The 20000-nt window shown below is 47.6% G+C and overlaps 1 protein-coding gene across 1 annotated transcript in view; it reads left to right on the top strand.

The window, feature by feature from the left end:
• Positions 1-20000, top strand: part of bcas3 (BCAS3 microtubule associated cell migration factor) — a 239076-nt gene that overhangs the window by 54082 nt on the left and 164994 nt on the right. The window contains 2 exon segments of the mRNA XM_042063522.1: positions 3713-3846; positions 10259-10523. Coding sequence (XP_041919456.1) covers positions 3713-3846; positions 10259-10523 — 399 coding nt within the window.

Consider the following 20000-nt stretch of genomic DNA (forward strand, 5'->3'; position numbering starts at 1 on the left):
TCAGGTGGTATGGCTGTAGAACCGATTTAACATGAGGTTCTTTTTATATTCTGTGCTGTATGCCAAATGAACCATGAATTTTCCTCTTCAGCTCTCAATTGAATTGTGGATGTGGTTTTCAGAAGTTCGGAGTGTTGAGAATCTCCCCAAGCCAACGTGCCCGCAGGCTCCCTGTGCCATGTTTGAGCAGTGTAGTCTGGGTGCCCCAGCGCCCAGACAAACAGAACCCGCTCGCTGTGCGGCCACAGACGAGTCCACCAAGGATCTCCCACCCCTCTCTGCCACACACACACACACACACACACACACACACACACACACACACACACACACACACACACAACACACACACACAAACCTCCACACATTCACACACACACACACACACACACACACACACAAACCTCCACACATTCACACACACACACACACACACACACACACACACACACACACACACACACACACACACACACACACACACACACACACACACAAACCTCCACACATTCCACACACACACACACACACACAAACCTCCACACATTCACACACACACACACACACACACACACACACACACACACACACACACACACACACACACACACCCCGCCGCCACCACCACTACCAATCCTCTTGCTTCCCGCTCTCCCATCCAATGCAGTCCACCTCTAGCGTTTCATCCCCTTGCCTCTCTACAAATCACAGCACGGACACCATACCAGGTCCAGGGTTGCAGCGCTCTGTAGGTCCTTGTCACACAAACACACCAAAAATCAAAGCATACCCCCCCCCCCCCTCCTCCATACACACACACACACACGCGGACACACGCACACACTCACACCCACCCCACTCCCCAGGATCAAACAGGTTAAGTTTTGAAGTTCTCACTTTGTCTGTAAAAGATTAACGAGTTATTGACCGCATGGCAACCCAAGCGAGCCCCCCCCCGCACCACCTCACAGAAACACACACACACACACACACAAACACACACACACACACACACACACACACACACACACACACACACCAACCTTTCCTGCACTGCCCGCTGGTTATCTTGATGGTTTGGAGGGGCGGGTGGCCTCCCCTCCCGGCTGTGATCGCTCTCAGCCTGCACCGAGGCCTGAGTGGGCGGCTTTGATGTCAGGCCGCGGCTGGCTCTCACAGCGCCCCGTGTGTGTGTGTGTGTGTGTGCGTGTGTGTTCCTCCACAGCTTTCATAAACACCTCCGCCAGCGCGGCAGCGCAACGTGAGGCCGGCTCATGGACACACACACACACACGCGCACCACACACACACACACACACACACACACACACACACACACACACATTCACCCACGCTGCAGCCAGGCATTTCGCCACATCTGCCCACCACAGAGACAAAAGCCTAAATGACAGATTGGCTCACTCTGTCTTTTATGGGGAAGTGGATGTGTCCCTGGAAACGCACGCTCTGATTCCACACTGTCCTGTCCTAAGACACGTGTTTATAATTTGCCATCTCCCCCTCCCTGCATTTCAAAGGTCCCAGAGCTGAATGTTGTTAATTAAAAGGGGGATACTTTTGATTCAGTCTCTCCCTGCTGCCAAACGGGACAGTCTCAGTGAGGGCTTGTGGGTGCACTGACATCATCTGGTTTTGCCAGTCCGGCTCGAATGCTTCGGACACTGAGGTAAAACATCCCTCCCGCATTAAGGGTTTTTCACACATGTTTCGTGTTTAGAGCTGTGACAGAAAGAAAACAACAAAAACAAAACGCTGAAAAATAAATAGCCGCGCGTTGCGCTCAACTTTCGAGGGAGACGTGATATTTATGGAAGTCATTATATTACTAGCTTGTGTCCACACAAGGCGCTTGTCACTAACACACACACACATGGCAAATGAGGGGTTCACTTTGTTTGAGTGTGTGTGTGTGTGGTGTTTGAGTGTGTGTGTGTCTGCTTCTTTGCACAGAAAGTCGTAAATAACACTTTGCCTGGGGATATGAGGTGTTATAAATAGGATGTGTCAAGAGTTGCTCTAACATCTCAGGTTCCCGAAAATGGTACAGTGGCTTACCAGCGCCGAGAAGCCTCCTTTTTAATTTGGCTTCCCCCTTGGCTAACCAACTGACGCCTCTTAGCGAGGCCCTGTATTTCAACAAGGCCGCAGAATCCCCTGTGCCGGCTTTCCAGGCCGTCTCTGCTGGCTTTTGGAGAACAGAGTGTACCATCAGCAAACTCGCGTCCCGGCGTGCAGGCCAAGCCTCATCTGTCAAAGCCAAAGGCGAGCTAGCAAGCGAGGCGGGCGGGCGGTCGGTCGGTCGGGGTGGACTGGCGGGTTGGCTGGGTGAAAGAGCAAAGAGAGAGAAAAGGAGGGATGGAGGTAAGGAGAGAGGGAGAGGGAGAGGGAGAGAGAGAGAGAGAGAGAGAGAGAGGAGAAGGGGTGAGGGAGAGGAAGCTCCCAGATAAACATACCGCAGCGCCTAAACTCCTAATCACTCCACGCTTCCGTTTCCAGCCTCTATAATTAGAAGGTCCTACTCTTCCATGTATTCCCAGTTGACGCAAATGCTTCTTGTGGCTTGGCACCTCATTTGGGGCGTGGGTTTAGTTTATGGCCGGGGCCCGTTGCTTGGTTTTAGTCCTCTGATACAGCATAAATAGCTAACCACCATCTAATTCACTGGCCCGTTATGTTTTCTTTTTAATGTGAGCAATCTCCACATGTGCCTCCACTAGCAAACCCGCCCACCCTCACCACCAGTACCAGCACCCCACCAATCCCGAACTCGACCCCCCTTTCCCTGCCACCCAGTGGGCAAGCTCACGCTCTTCTTCAGCGGATGCCGGACAAGGGTGTGAAAGTCGGAAGGGTAACATCAGGGTGGATGAGCTCATGCGACGTTGCAGTTATTCCTGCGGAACTCTCGCTCTCTTTTTTTTCCATCCCTCTTTGCACGTGTTACAACATTTAAGCATTTCATTGTTTAATCCTCTTCCCTTGGTTTTGACACACCAAAGCCACCCAATAAAGACTTACCGCTAATTAAAGCCTACTGCAGCCTCAGCGTTCTAAACCCTGCATCGGAAAATGGGCAACCGCCATTGTATTAATTATGACATCGAGACATAGTGGGTTGATGCTAATGTGGCATTTCCATCGCTGGTTTTAGAGCTGAAGCTCCGATGGACTGTTTTTAGGGAAAATGTCAAAAAGCTTCATTTTCATAAGCAACGAGTTTAGAGTTGAGGGTTTGTTCTGGTGTGGTTTCGCCAAGCGTGTTGTTTACTGTATGAGCTATACTTTCTGTAGTTCAGCGGACTTCAAATAAAAGTGCAGAAATGAATGGGCCTGTCATCAGAGGGTGAACTCGGGTTCTGCTGTGGTTGCGTTTAAAGCGGAGCCACATACCGAGCACTCCCACTCCGAGTCCCTTCAGGAAGATACGACACATGGCAACGTGCTGGGGGAACAAATTGAGATGGGCGGGACTTTCTGGGCTGTTTTACGACTGTGACAATTGATAGCTTGTCTACATTTTCATGATGTGGTCGGGTAATTCTGACGCATGCAAGTGCTAATTGGGCATTCGTCACCCTAATGAGCTAATTCTGGAAATGTTGTTGAATCACTGTGTTGTTGATGTTGATGATGTTTTTAAATCGCTTCTTTCGAACTAAATGTGCTTCCTTCTGACTATTGTGTCTGTCAGGTATGCTCCTGGTGACCACAGACTCGTTGGGCCACGACTTCCATGTCTTCCAGGTCCTGACACACCCGTGGGCGTCCTCTCAGAGCGCCGTGCATCACCTGTACACCCTCCATCGGGGAGAGACGGAAGCTAAGGTAAGGACTCTTAGTCTAGCGATCAGAGGAGCAGGTTACTCACGTGGGTCACGAAGCACAGCGAGCATCCGTGAGCTCATCCTTGTTACGTATCTTCATGGCATCGACTCACGGTGAGCGAGCGTCTCTGAGCAAGGCGTAGACTCCCGTCTTCAGAATGTGCTCACTTGCTCATGTAGTCTCGCATCATCTTCAGTGTGTGCACTTTGATCAAAAAACCCCAGAGACTGATAATTTCATGTCTTGGCGTGATGTAAACCAGACGTGTTTTGGGACACTGTACATGTGCGCTAAGCACGCGCACACTCGCACACTTAGTCACGCACAAACACTTCCATGTCTTCTGTTTGTTTGATCATGCTGAAATATTGCGTCGCTGGAAGCCGTTGCGATGAGATATTGAGATGTTGCGCGAAGCTTAAATCATTCAGCTCCTTGAGGGCCACACACGGCTGTTTACAGTGAGGCCCCGCTCTATAAGAACTCATGATATCTACGTTGAGATCACACTTTTTAATCCTCAGTGTATCCCCATGTGTTTTCTAAATACTGTCAAGAGACATAAGTCAGAGCTGGGCTGATGTCTCCACTACAAGAAGACCCAAGAGCATCCACAGACTTTCTCTCTCTCTCTCTCTCTCTCTCTCATTTTCCCCTCTGTTTTCTTTTTCTCTTTTTTGATTGCTCCTACTCCTTTAATTCCTTCTCTATGTGAATCCAGCTCTCTCTCTTCCTCTCCTACACCCTTCCCTCCCTCCCTTCTTTTTTTCTTCTGCTGTTATTATTCTAATATTTAATTGGTGATGAGTAATGTATACATTATTGCTGTACTTTAGTTTACCTTTTTTGTACCTGTACCTTTTTTGTGCCTTTTGTTCCATATGAAGGTTTAAAGCTGCTGTTAAGGACAGTTTTTTGAAAACACACTGTGTGATGCAATACCACAGAAACAGATGCTCCTAGAAGAAGATAATAAAAATCCTGGTGACTAACATCAGAAATAGTAACAACTTTTTTAGTGAAATAGAAACTGTTCCAGTCTGTCTTTTCTCTCTGAAGAGTGCATGCTGTTTTTTGTGGGAAGATGCGGGATGTGATCTGTGCAAAGCTCTAATTGATTTGAGGGATGATTCGGAACCATGCAAGCCCTTCACGCAGTTTAGCGCTAAAGCCAAATTATTCACAGCTGTGGAATGGGAGCAATAACCCCACAGAATCAATTCATGGCAGTCCAGAGCAAATAGTGTTTAAAAGCGGAGACAATTTGTAAGATAAATAGTGCATGGCGATTTCAAACAACACAGAGAGGAGAGAGCCACTCATGCAATAAAGGAAAAACAAAACAAAAACACCTTCTTGTTTTCGCTGCCATAGGCATAGCATCTACTTGCCTAAAAAAAAAAAAAAACCTTAGCAAGAAAATGTAATCTAGTGCAGAGTTACAAGCAGGGATGGGCTCCTTTTGACATTGCACTTCTCGCTCGCTCCAGTTAATCAAATTTGATGGTCAGCAGAGCGTCCTTTTGAAAAATGGCAATCATTAACCGGCCTTTCAGAAGTTTCTGACTCTTCTGGTGCCAGAGAAGGGCTGTTTTCATGGAGACAAGCGCGGAGGTCTTTATCCGCCACAGCGCCCGAGACACACACACACACACACACACACACACACACACACACACGCACACACACACACGCACACATCCTCAGTCACTCCATCTCAGAGCATCAGACTGTGTTGTGCACGCCCTTAATTCACATAATGTTTAGACGTTCTGTACATGTTTCATCTGAATATAGCATATGGAATATAACATATAATGGCTTCTTGTTCAAAGATGCATCTGATTTCAATGTAGAGGAAAACGAGCAAATTTTGAAGCCTTATGCTGCAGGCCTGCTCCGGCTATTATTCAGTGTAATAGTGACATTTTTCTCTACAGCCATTTGTAGTAATCAAACAACGAACAGCAAAGCTTCACTTTCTCTCCTCTTTCATTTGTCCTTGCCCAGCAAGCGAACATTTGTGTCTCTCCTCAGGCCAACACCCTGGAAAACCCAGAGACACAAAAGCCCTTAATATGAGAAATGTGTTTTCAATCAGCGGTGCTAAAACCACTTTAAAGTGCCTGGGAATACCCATGACATTCGGCAAACGCCGCTGACCAGAGACTTTTACTGAGGGCACTCGCGGGTCAGACCCCGGTCACGTAGCACCTATAACACGTGAAGCGACGGCCCAGGGCGCACTCCCTCTGGGCCGTGGGCTACACTTGCCACGGTTGGGGCGTCTCAGACGCTGGACTCACGGAGGCCTTGCAAATGGACTGTGGTGGACAAATGGAGAAAAAAAAAACTGCCCTTCATTCAGAGGGCACAGAGGACAAAAAACCCCAGCACAAAACACAGGACTAACGGGTGAGGAGATGGAGGTCAAAGCTGTTCAAGAGAAGTTATTGGACCCCTATGAAGTCTCCTGCTCTGACAGGAAAAGGGCAGTCATCCATTTCCTGTCCTTATGGCCAAGTGTCTTCTACAGCGTGACCCCCCAGCCCCCCCCCGACACTCACACACACTCTCTGTCTCACACACACACACACACACACACACAAAAAGAAAGAAAGAAAAAACGGGTTATGATTACAGTATGATTATAGCTGTGGGGATCCACCTTGGTCTGTCTCTCCTGTTATAGCTGGCCTCCTCCAATATCGGTTTCTACTTAAAGCCTAACTGGACTAAAGAGCACTTACCTCCTGGCCTGGCGCTGTTTGTTATGAAATGTTGCGTGCACGCGCTAGCCGGGGAGATGAATGACTTCCTGGTGCAGTGCAGTGGGCCGTTATACGTGTCAGGGCCTCGCTCATTATACCCTAGCAAGGCGCCTGCCGGCCCCACAGCCGCCCACACACTAACCTCAGCCGGACAGCCAGGTAGCTGGATGGGCCAGATGGAAACCAAGATAAAGAGAGAGAGAGAGAGAGAGGGAGAGAGGGAGAGAGGGAACTGCCCGGAGGCCTTGGCTGCTCCAACACCCCTGCCTGCCTTCTGACCATAGCCTCTTACTCAGGCCAAACATGCCGAACAGCAGGGAGCCCTCAGAGCCTCATACAAATAGCAAACGACGGCGCTCGGAGTCGTGGCACTCTGTGGCTTTTGGACAGCAGCAGCACTCGCTGCTCCCTCTTTTTTGGGGGGGGCTTGGCTTTTTTCAGCAGTACACATTTATGTCTCAACAGTACACCAGGGAGGACATTTTCTTTCCTTTTCTTTTTATCACAGAACTAAATAAAAGTGCTTTTAAAATGTTTTAATCAAGCAAGCTTGATTTGGAATCTCTTATCTACAGAAGGTCTGCTATGTCCACAGAGATGACAGACATGATACTGGCATCTGTTGCTTTAGTCTCATATAGAACACTCCAGCACTGATTTGTAGATTTGGCTGTTTTGAACAAAGGCAATCCTAATAGACACATTTTCCTCAGATTTAATTCACTTACTTTATTGAATAAAGTAATAATAATACCCAAAGATATTTCTGAACAAGGGATTCAGTTACGTTCCATTGTGCTTAATGCATGTTCATCATGTTTAGCTTAGTAGCTGTTTATCTGTCAAAAGTGTCTTTCTTATTTGGCAACTTGTGAGGTTTTATTTGCTTAAGCAGAACTAATATTTATTCGTGCAGGGTCTGGACCCATACTTGTTCAGCCTGGTGTCATGTTTGGATGTGAACACAAAGCTTGCTCTCTGCTCTGACACTTTAGACAGAGAGACTCCGTTTGGACCTCAAACACACTCTCGCACACAAGTGGACACACACATACAAACAAATAGACACACACACACACACACACACACACACACACACACACACACAGAGAGAGAGACACACACACACACACAGACACACACACATACTCAATCTTTGTGACACCTCAATGAACAAACTGATGTTTTTTTCTTTTCAAACATGAAATGTTGTTTGCAGACAAGAAGAATGAGTTTTTAATTGGCATTTGGTTTTAACATACGTAATAACATAACATATATAAGAGTGTGCTCAAACTGACCTACCTGCTCCTATTTCAAGAAACCTGTAAATCAGCCTAATGGTGTTAAGGCCTTGGTCATCTTGGCCAGTGGCATGGCCATCTGAAGGACATGGTGTGTCGTTGCACACCTTAGGAACAGGGTACCTGCGGCTGCTTGGCCCCACACTGGGCCATTTACAGCATAACGCTGTGGCGTTTCTGGGAACACCTCTGGTCCTGGCGGGGGTTGCCGTTGAAGGGCATGTAAAACATTCTCCCTCCGCTGGCTTCGGGGCCGTCTGGCCCATCCGGCCGAGACCACAGCCCGGAGGGCCGAAGCCAGCGGTTAATCTGTTACCGGCCAGTGCCGCCTTCTGCTGCTTAACTCTACGCCGGCACTTTGATCAGCCCCTCAAACACACACACACACACACACACACACACACACAGACTCACTTACAAACACACAGAGACACTACGCATTGTAAACAGTTATGGGTGCGCAGAAGGGGGCGAGTGCCCGGAGAGACGCATTATCTCGAGCAGAACAAACAAGGAGGAGCGATAATGGCTGCAGGCACCCGTCCTTATCAGCCTTGACTGGCCGGCTGGCTCTCCCGACTCGCTCTCCCTCTCTCTCATGTTGTTCTGAGTCACACTTACGGCTCCTCTAATGAGTAAGTGAGCAGGGGTGAGTGGACACGGTGTGCGGAGCAGGTAAATAGACCTCCACTGATAGGCCACCTCTGGCCACAGGGCCTACATGACTTTACATGCTGTAAACGCCAGCGCATTGACCAGAGAGGTCAGACCGCTTTCTGCTGCGCCACCTCCCTCACTTCCTCCTTTTCTCCCTTCCTTTCTCTCTTTCTTTCTCTCTCTCCCTCTCTCTCTCTATTTTCTTCTGTTCTTTTATTTCTCTATTTTTCTTCTCTCTATCTCTCTCTTTTTTTTCTTCCTGGTCCTGGTCCCACCTTCCCTCAGCTCCTTGTCATCGCCACCTCCTTTAGCGGTAGCACTGCTAAAAAAAAAAAACAACAACGCTCCAAGAGCTTTGAAAACTTCAGTGAAATGACGCTTTGTCTTCTTGAGAATTGGATTTGGTCATTTGCTTTTCTATCAGTGTCACCACCTCTGCAATGAGTCATCAACCACGCAGAGTCAGACCGATGCTGGGCCCAGATAGTGGCCGCAGTTACACCATGTGCTGCGAAAAAACAAAAGCCCCAGGCACGCACCTGAACGCAATGTTTTGTTGCGATATAGCTCAGTGGAGATTCATTGAAGGATTGGTATCGCCTTGCCATACCTGCACCTCAGGTATGACATTCATGCTGCCTCTGTTGCATATCAAAGAGGGAGAACGAATCAAGGCTGGCTGGCAGGTTGTAAGCAGAAGAATATTCTAGTAGCAGTCAGAGAGGCCAGCCAGGAAATGCTTATCTGTTCTACACTGAGATACCCCTACCCCACACCTGCCAACCCCCCTCCAAACCTCTCTAGTCTCGGGGTAAGAGAATCCCATTGGAATGCGCTGGGTGTGCCATTAGCTGTCATTGGCGGGGCAGTTTGGTGGGGAATGCGGTGACTGCTCCAGAGATGGGCAGAGATGAAAAGAGTGGGCACATTGCAGACAGAGTGGCACTGTGGAATGCGCACTGTCTGATGGGCAGCGGTTTGGTGACCTGTGGCAAGTTTCTGTTCACACCCACCCACCCACATACGCAAACACACACACACATACTTAAACACACTCATTCCTCTCTCTGTTCAACACTGATAATGAACACCTTTTCTCGCTCCCTCACTCTCTCTCACATGTCTGACATACTTGGGCAGATGTCTATCTCCTGTGGTGTTTGACCGATGACTCTTCTTTTGTGAAGCGCCACCCAGCCGTCTCCAGAAAAGCCCCTAATTGTGCAACGCAAACACAGCAGCTGTTCAAGACTACAAGATTTAAACCCAGTTTAAGTGCACTCTCCCATCACCACCCTGTTTGCCTTTGGCCTGGCCTTGGATTTGGGGAGCAGTCAGGAATTGGTCATTTGGAGGCCTGTCAGGGACCTGTCCAAGGCATGACTCATACCTCTTGTGTGTGACCTCTAACCTCACCTTGAGTTATCTATCTGTCCCTGGCGTGTATCTGTCCATCTACCATGGCACTGGCGTGTCCATCTGCGTGTCTGTCCAATTGTAGGTGTATCTGCGTGCCTGTCTTACTTTGACTAGATGCATTTTTGTTACCTGCCCATCCTACAGTCTGTCTGTCTTTCATTATGATAACCGTGTGTGTGTGTGTGTGTGTGTGTGTGTGTGTGTGTCTCTCTCTCTCTCTCTCTCTCTCTCTCTCTCTCTCTCTCTCTCTCTCTCTCTCAGGTGCAGGACATCTGCTTCAGCCACGACAGCCGCTGGGTGGTGGTCAGCACGCTGCGGGGCACCTCGCACGTATTCCCCATCAACCCGTATGGCGGGGCGCCGTGCGCACGCACACACATGTCCCCGCGCGTGGTCAACCGCATGAGCCGCTTCCAGAAGAGCGCCGGCCTGGAGGAGATCGAGCAGGAGCTCAGCAGCAAACAGGGCGGCCGCTGCAGCCCCATTCCTGGATTGTCCAGCAGCCCGTCTGGCTCACCGCTGCACGGTAAGACACACACACACACACACACACACACACACACACACACACACACACACACACACACACACACGCAGCCCTGTCCTGACCTGTCCAGCTGCCCTGTTGGCTCACCACTGCATGCTAAGACACCCAGGCACACGCACACACCTCTTCATCGTCCCCTCGGGCTGACACACACTCTACTCAATGTGTACACACACACACACACACACACACACACACACACACACACACACACACACACACACACACACACACACACATTCTTTTGTCCAGCAACCCCTCCAGGTTATGTCTGTATAGTGAGATAAAAGACCACACACACGCACACACTCACACACATCTGTACCATGTCCTCCAACCCTATACAGCTCACCTCTAGAATTACACACACTCTCGTCCCCTTCGTGTCCACTCAGGATGTTCATAGTGCATTCTGGGCCACTGTGTCACCGACAGCTCTGGTGAGTGGGCAGTAAATCCAGGCCGAGGGACTTTGGCCACTCATTGGTTAATCTCGTCACCTGAGCAGACCTTGTGCTTCGACCATGACCCGGGTGTTCCAGCACAGCGTGATGTTTGTCAAACTCTTTCCCCAGCTGCGAACACATTCTCCCTTAGATGTGTCTGACAAACACCCACACACTCGCTGACACACACCGACACACACAGGCCTGCTCCCTGACACACACTGTCTCTGTATTGGTCCTTTTCTCTCTCTTTCTCTGTCCTCCCTCTCTCTCTCCCCCTCCCTGCCTGGTGATGACTGGCATTCCGGTTGGCATGGCGGCACACGTGAGAAAGCTCTGACTGATTAATCAGTACACCTGGGGCTCAGAACCAGCCCAGGCACTGAAGTATTGCTGTCTGTGGGGCCTGTCCTGTTTACCCATCCAAACCCCCTCTCCATATCCCACCTCAGCCAATGACACACTACAGCTACTTTTCTCTTTTACTCTGTCTGTCTCTTTGTCTGTCTGACCCCCCCCTCCCCCTTCTCTCATGCCATCATTTTTATTTCTTTGAATGTAGTGACAAATGTCAACATCAACTCTTGAAAAAAGAAAGGGGGGGTGGGTTATAGAAATACTTTCTTGTGTTTGAGATTATATGAACTAAATACTGGAGGCTAGCGCATAGTAGGAGGATTTACATATCCAGTTAAATCAGTGTATTTTTTCATTAAGATGTTAGACCCCCCCCCCCCCCCCCCCCCCCATCTGTCTTCTGGTCTGTGTGAAGGTTGCCCTTAGCCAGACCCCTGTCCTGGCGCAGGCTTGGACATCAATTACTGCCACCAGCAGCCACGAACGCGGGTGACATCACGATACTGGAATGTGTGGTGTCTCTCTCTCTCTCTCTCTCTCTCTCTCGCTTTCTCTTTCTCTCTCATTCTCAGTCTTCCTCTCTTTCTCGCCTGCTCTCTCTCTCTCTCTCTCTCTCACTCGGCAGAGTGTTCCGCCGTGAAAGTCAGTCCGAGGGGGCCGGTCATAAATCAGGCGCACTTTTCAAAGGGGCGCTTTAAAGTCCACCTGTCAACAATTAGTCCTCGCAACGCTGCCTTTTTGTGGCTGCAGGATATTAGAGAAGCTCCGCTCGAAGGTGATACTGGACGCTACACAAACGCCGGTGTTAAGAAAACAGGAAAGGAAGGACGTGTAAAACCTGAAAGCGATGGAGTTCGATAAAAGGAAGAGCTGGGATGTCCTCCATAATTCTGTCTGCCTCAGACTTTTTTTTGCTTCACTGCACACAGTGGACTGTGGGCTTGTGCCAAGAAAATGCAGAAGGATCTGGCTTTTGCATTCACACTAGAGCCTGTGTGTGTGTGTGTGTGTGTGTGTGTGAGAGAGAAAGAGAGAGAGAGAGAGAGAGAGAAAGACAGACAGATAGATAGAGAGAGAGACAGAGACAAAGAGACAGAGAGAGCTCATGGAGGTATTGTTTGTGTGTTGTATCTGAGAGTGTGTGCCCATCTGTGTATGGAAACCTGTGTGTGGAGAGAGAGAGTGAGTGTCGGGAGAGACGGTGGCTGCCTCCTGCTCTGGCTCTGTCGGCGCTCTCTTTGGTGTGCGCATCCCCTGGGGGCCCCTGCACGCTGCTCCTGAGGGCCCGCACTCAGAGCTGGACGGCCCACAGGCCAGTCACTCACATCCTGCTAGACACATTTATCCCTTTTACAGGGCAGAGGCCGCACAGCGCACAGGAAACGGCCCAGCGGCTCACACACACACACACACACACACACACACACACACACACACGCGCGCGCGCGCGCCCGCACACACACACACACACACACACACACACACACACAGACACACACACACACACACACACACGCCTGCGTTCTGGCCATCAGATGGCTGCACGCACTGGGGCCACCACACTCTCAGCAGTCTTTTTTTCGCCCACAGATGCGCACACACACACACACACATGCAGACACAAAATCACAAAGCAGATTTTTCACCTGCATTTTGTATTGTGGCTGATATTGTCAATGCACACAAACACAACACACACAATGGTAGTCCCATGTGAACACTTTTTCCTCAATACACACTCAACACTAATCTTATTTACTTTCATTTATCACTCCTTGCACAAGTATTTATGTTTGTTTCTATGAAAGTGATGTAATATATTTTACGTTTAATTCTTTTCAAAATAGAATAATTTGTAGAGACCTCTCAAAAGGTTTTCACAAATTGTAATAGATTAGAAGAGAGACTGGTCCAGTTTTTTTTTTCTTTTCTTGATTTTTTTTGGGCGCTTAGCTGCTTATTGCAGCAGCTTTGTGAGGAGACATTTTATATTGTTCAGTGTAAAAAAATGAGCCTGCTAGATGTCGCCAGAAGATGTAGATCTGTGTGCAAGACGCTAAAACAAGAACGACAAAAAAAAAAAGCCTTGTCTATGGCGTTATGATTTATGTTTGCCTTCCTGTGAAAACTTGGCTCCGTGGGCGTGAACGGGGTGACACGAAATCCAAACGGGATCTGAAGGACCTCGGCACAATAGCCACAACATTGTCCCTCTGACTGTCGCCCGTGACAGCAGCATTGATTTGGGGGAAGGAACTTGGAAAAAGTACACATCCTTCAAAGTTAGCGCCCCAGTAAAAATAGAAGCTACAATTGGGGTGTTTGTCTCCCGACTGTTGTAAATGCAGACTTTTCCCCTTTCTATTTAGAGGCCAGGAAACGAAACATTGAAGAGCTTTATTGATTTTTCTTTGTTTTTTCAAGAAACTAGGGCACATTTACAAGTGCATCACCATGTTTCTCTGAGTGTATTTGTGTCAGTGTATTTATGTCAGATATCCTAAAACTTTATCTGTGCGCACATGTAGGTGCTAGACTTTTTCTCTTAGATTTGTTTGTTTCACGGTATTGATTTCAGTCTCCATCCTCTCCCCTTGAATGAAATGGATCCTCAAGGAAGTGGTGGACATATTGTTTTGGTAGCTGTGTTTTGCAGCGGTTCGGTCGCAGTCCTGACCAGTGGCAGGACATCAGCCCATAAAAGTCTGTGGCCGGGCCCAGGTTCTTTGCTGTCAGTGGTGCTGCTGCTGTCAAATGCTATTCTGCGGATGAGGAATGTCTGGACTGTGGTGTCGCCAATTTTGCCACTTCATCTCCAAAACCTCTATGAGGTCGTTGGAAGATGATACGAGTGAGGGAGGGAGAAAAAAAGGCAAAAACGGTTCTATTTTGTTTTGTTGTTTTTTTTTTTTTAATGTTTTTTTAAAACCCCAAACAAAAACATTCTAACCTCCCCCTGTGCTGCACTGTGGTGAGCTGTAGGGGTCAGGCAGTGAAATGTCAAATGGTAGAGATGATCGCATTAGTCAGTGTGTGTGTGTGTGTGTGTGTGTGTGTGTGTGTGTTACAATGTGTCTTTTTTGCTTTCGGGTCCAGTGTAGAAATCTTGGTGGTCTCTATACAACCATCTGGCCTTTGGCATATGTTCATATGGTTGTAGAGTGGGAAAAAAAGAAGGAGAGAAGAATAGAGAGGAAGAAATGAGAAAAAAACAAAACAGAACACAACTGCACAACAGTGGAAACTGTTAATTCACTGTTGATAAAGGGATACTTCCTGTGCGCCTTTAGAAGTCAACACACAGCTTGTTTGGGTTTCATGCTCCTTTTTTATCGGCTAGAACGCCCTTTTCTTTCATTCTGTCTCTCTTTTTTTCCTCCCTCCACTTTGTCATTCATCGTTCTGCAGCAACACCAACACAACAGGCATGAGTCACAGGGGCTGAGCTCAGTGCACACTGCACACCATGTGAGACAATGGTCCCTACTCATCCCTACACCCTCTCACTCGCAGGCTCAACACTAGGCTGATCAAGATCTGCCACACACACACACACACACACTTTCTTACACGCACACACACATGCACACACACACACACCTATTCTCACATACACCTCACATGTTACACACACACACACACACACACACACACACACACACACACACACACACACACACACACACACACACACACACACACACCTCTTACATGTGACCTAAGACCATAGGATTCTTGCCTGTGTGACTCATGCATTGTGGGTTGCGATGTCTATTTTTGTGTTTTATATTATATAGATATGAGTTGTGAGAATTTGGAACCCTGCCCTTATATCTAAGTAGGGGTTTGCTGAATCAGGGTATGTATTTTAGAATGTCACTACTTCCATGGCGCTAAACGAATGTGATGTGTCCGTGTGTGTGTGTGTGTGTGTGTGGGTGTGCATTTGTGCGTTTGCATGTGTGGCTGATGTATATTTTGGTATGGATAAAGAAAGTCTTCTCTGATGACTGTTATAATCTATGAATCTCACTGGGGATGAGCTGTGACAGAGCTCTGTCTTGCATACTGGAGGCGTGTGTGTGTGTGTGTCTGTGTGTGTTTTGGTTTGTTTGTGTGTACAGGATGGCAGTCGGAGCTGAGATGAGCTGATTCTGATCAGCCCAGGCAGGGCCAGCAAGCGTCCACTCCCTCTCTCCCTCTCCTTGTAATCTCAGACTGCCTCCTCTGCCTTTTTCTTTCTCTCTCCCTCTCCTTCCCCTCCTCTCTTTATTCGTTTTCTCTCTTTTTTTTTTGCCAAGCGTACACTTGAGATCCGTCTCAGCAACTTTGAGACGCAGCGTCGCTCTGTCCCCCACTGTTCTGAGAGATAAAGCTCAACTGCTCTCGTGCGTAAACAACGTCGGAGCACTCAGCAGTTCGACCGTGGCTCAGCGAGGCCTCCGACCCGTTCTTACTGTCTGCCACAGCACTGCGCTGGACACTGGGCACTGGCCCTCACACACACACACACACACACACACACACACACACACACACACACACACACACACACAGTCTGGGAAATGTACAACCCAGGCTCTTTCTATCGCCCTCATTCTCTCTCTTTCTCTCTCCTACTGCTTCTCTTTCACTATGAGAGCAGAATAAATCTGCAGTACCCAAAATGGCCTCTGCGTGGTGCTGTGCTCTCAGCTTTTCCCCCCTCCTGGCTGCCCTGGCCTTCTCTGCTGCTGCAGCTTGCTGCTGCTGGAGCACCCAGCCTACCCTCCCTTCCCTCCACCACTAAGGAGAAAAAGGAAGAGGACTCGTAAGGCTGGAACTGTGTCGTTACTTTTTTTCCTCCCCTTCTTTCTCCACTCTGTCTTGATATGAATCTAATCCAGGGGAAAAAAGGCTGGAGCTGCTATGTAATTTGGAGAGCAAGTTTTATGAATGGCCTCCTCTAGAGGCTGCAAAACATTGCCTTCCCCTTGTGGCTCTGCCTTTAAAGAGGCAGCGTTACGGCTGTCTTGCAACGAGGGGAAAATAACACAAACACTCGTTCGGCGAGCTTTGTAGCTCTGAATATTTCAAGGAATGAAAGAAGATCTCTTTTTTTTTGTATGCGTGTCGTCGGCGTGTTTTGGATTTCGCTTTACATGGATGATCTCGCTGATGCATCATGACACTTTTTATTTGTTTTCATTTAATGTCATTAATTATATATTTTGTTGTCGTGTTTACATAAATATTTCTGAAATGTGTTTTTGTCACCAGAGAGCTGCTCTTTGGTGCACTTAGTGCCAGATGTGCTGAGATCAGCCCTAACTGCCTGTGATGGCCTAGGACAGGCTAATAAAGTCATGTTATTCCAATGAAAATAAGATGAAAATTTGTTCCAGTGTGTTTGAACAAGGTTCTCCCAAGTTGCCATAGCTGCCTCTCTTTTTGTTTATTGGATTAGGTAATACCGCAGTGGAAATGGGAGACTTCTCAGATACCTCCCTTTGCAGCACATTCTCAAATCACACATTTACAATTACAAGGCAATGAATATGGTTAATGCCACAATTCATTACAATTAATGCCACGTTTGAACGGCTTAGAAGATGGTACCCTTTTATAAGTTTTGCTAGCCCACAATATTTTAATGTTATTTTGTAATTTTGGAGACGTTAAAAAACACTGGATGATCTGTGGATTTTTAGTGTCGGTGGTCCTGATTTTAATCTCTTGCTTTAGATTTATGGAAATAATCTTGACCACTGCCCTGCAGATAGTTAATTCTCAGAATTGATATTGCTTATGTTGAGGGAAGGGTGGTCATAAATGAATAAAGATTAGGAGTATAATAGTTTCAACAGAAGGCTATTTATGCCATATGGTTAATTTCAAGCTCAGATAATATATTTGTCTAAGCCCTTGGAGTTAGTATCTTAGTATGAATATTCTGTTTAAAATATAGCATAGGGGAAATATAATTATTATTTTTAGACATGAGAGTTCTCAGTGTAGAGAGTATTGAGCTCTGTGTCATGTTATATCTTCTTCCCCCTCTCATTCCTGCTCTCATGTGAAAAAGCTTGCTGAGCGGTCCAGTGTCTCTTTATCAGGCAGTGCGCGCGAGCCTGGCTGAAATATTTCGTCTATTCCCACCACAAGGAAACGCGTTTTTGACACTTCTCATGACCTGAGTCAGGGCGCTGTTCCCCAGCCAAGCGTTCTCACCAGCACAGAAAAGTCCCAGCAGACAAAGCCCTCGAAAGCCTCCACTCTCCCTGCAGCGCATAGGAGACACTCCATAGCCACCCACTCACCACCCCTTCAATCATTTATTTTATGGCAGACAATTTTGTCATGTTAGCATTTAAATCCTTAATTTAAATACCCAATGCTCTTGTAAGGGGTTTGTTCTGTTTTCTACTATGAGCTATATTCAATGTTCTAAACTATTTTCACTGCCATTCAATCTCCATAAAGCACATAGCAGCCGTAATGTGATCTATAATACAGTACAAGCAGACTTTTGTAGTAGTTTTTATTAAGAGCTAAGGATGTCTTAGTTATAGTTTTGTTTAGGTTTTGAGTTAGGGGTGTGTGTGAGTGTGGCAGCTCTATCCCCTACGGTGTAGAGATATAGTGGATAAGTGCAGTCAGATCCTGTGTGCTTATTGTACCGTGTAAGATATGTTTGGAAATGCTATATTAATGCAGAGGAAGAAGCAAAAACAGAGTTGTCTGTTTTAGATCAGATCCACAGCACGTGTAAAAATGTCTTTCATTTAGATCTGAGGAGATTCCACGGCCCCTGAGGTTGCGACCAGTTATTTCAGTTCGCCACCATTGTTATTGGATGTTAATCATAAACCTGAGGAAAATGACTGCGCCGAGGGTAATGTTTAAGTTGGATACCAGATATTTTAATTACACAAATGAGGTTCAAAATACTCCTCCATCCAAAGGGGCTTGAATTACGGCTTTGGTGAGTGTTTGGAACTAGAATAGAGTGCTTGTCCACAGACATGTTTGATGTGCTAGAGAGAATTTGAGGACAAGTGGTTTATCTGGCGTGTCATTAATTATATGATATTTGACCTGTCAGGTTTTTTAAAGAAGTATATTACTGGCTTATGGAAAGGGCTAAATTAATTTGGCATATGTTACCTAATAGATTGTAGATTACAGCAGTAGTAGTATATGTCTGATTACCTCCCCTCAGATGGGTTCAATGTGAATATGAATTAAGATTTTTTTCTATCTAAAGATGAAAGGGAGCACATTATTCTCCGTTAATGAACCTTATATGGATTTAATGCCAATTTTTAACAATATTATTACTAACAACAAATTATATTTGGTACAACCAAAATGATAAATTAAGTTTTTCATTCCCATTTATCAGTAGCTAACCTTAGAAACCCGAAGGACATGAAGCCCTAATTTATAATTGTGGTAATATTTTATTTGCACTCAACTGCTTTCGAGTGGTTCCCAGTAGATGTTTATCCTGCTGGCTCCCAGTCATGATCGTGACCCTGTTATGGGTTATTTGTTTTTCACTCGCCACCTCTCATCGCCTCAGTCACATGCTCCCGCGTCCCGATGGCCCGCGCTGTCCCTCAGTGTGACAGCATGATTGGGCGCAGTGGTCACCCTGTCTGAGTCGAGGCCTTGTCCGCACGAGTGTGACATGAGAGGGCGAATGGCCTAATTGAGCAGGAGATAGGATCAGTCTTGGATGTTGGTTCTGCGCACATCCGCCACACAGTTTTTGTGTGTGTGTCTGTGTGTCCGTGTGTGTGCGTGTGTGTATGTGTGTCACGGTCGCTGTGGCCCTGAGCGTTTGTTAGGGGTTGGTGGGGTTGTCGAGACGTCTGCAGTGGCCTGGCCTGGCGGCGTAGCATTCATGACTGAGAAGCGAGGCGAGCGTGGCCCCCACTTACCCCTTTAAGTAAATTGACATTATCAAATTACTGGCTCTTGATCAGAGCCACATGCTGTAGCCCCATTGATTATGTCTCTGGATGCATTCCTGTTCATCCCACTCAGACGGGGCAGCCTTGCCACCCTCTTGCCCCCCCCCCACCCCACCCCCCAACCCCCTCCCCCACTCTTTATCTCCCTCCTCTTTCTCTCTCCTCCCTTTCCCATTACTGTCTGTAGCCTCGTCTCTGTCTCAACTCTGTCTCTCTTTTTCGCTTGTTTCTTGTTTCTCTCCTCCCTCTCGGTTTCCCTTCATGTCTTTGTCTCGCTCTCTCTCTACCTTCTCCTGTCCCTCTCTCTCATCCCCAGCAGAGGAGTAGTAGGTGTGTGTGTGTGAGTGTGTACATCCCTCCCTCTCTCTTGCATTCGACTCTCGCGATGCTACCCTCCCCAGTTCTGCCCAGCAGAGAACACATATGGTTTTTGTATCCGTGTCATCTGATCCACAGACGAAGGTAGATTCCCACTGTCACCCCAGCCACACGTCTGATTTGTAGTAAATACCGACGCGCTGTAAACTATCGACTCGGATTTCAGGACTTTTTTTCTTCTTCCAGGAAAAGTGCTCCACAGCCCCGGCATCCGAAATAAATCGTTCGTCCCAGGGTGTCGACGCACCTCGTACAAAGCCTTTTCGTCGCGATTGCTCTCAACGAGAACACGTCGCGACTGAGATGTGCTTGGGATC

Source organism: Alosa sapidissima, chromosome 15 (assembly GCF_018492685.1).
Source record: "Alosa sapidissima isolate fAloSap1 chromosome 15, fAloSap1.pri, whole genome shotgun sequence".
Classification (NCBI taxonomy): domain Eukaryota; kingdom Metazoa; phylum Chordata; class Actinopteri; order Clupeiformes; family Clupeidae; genus Alosa; species Alosa sapidissima.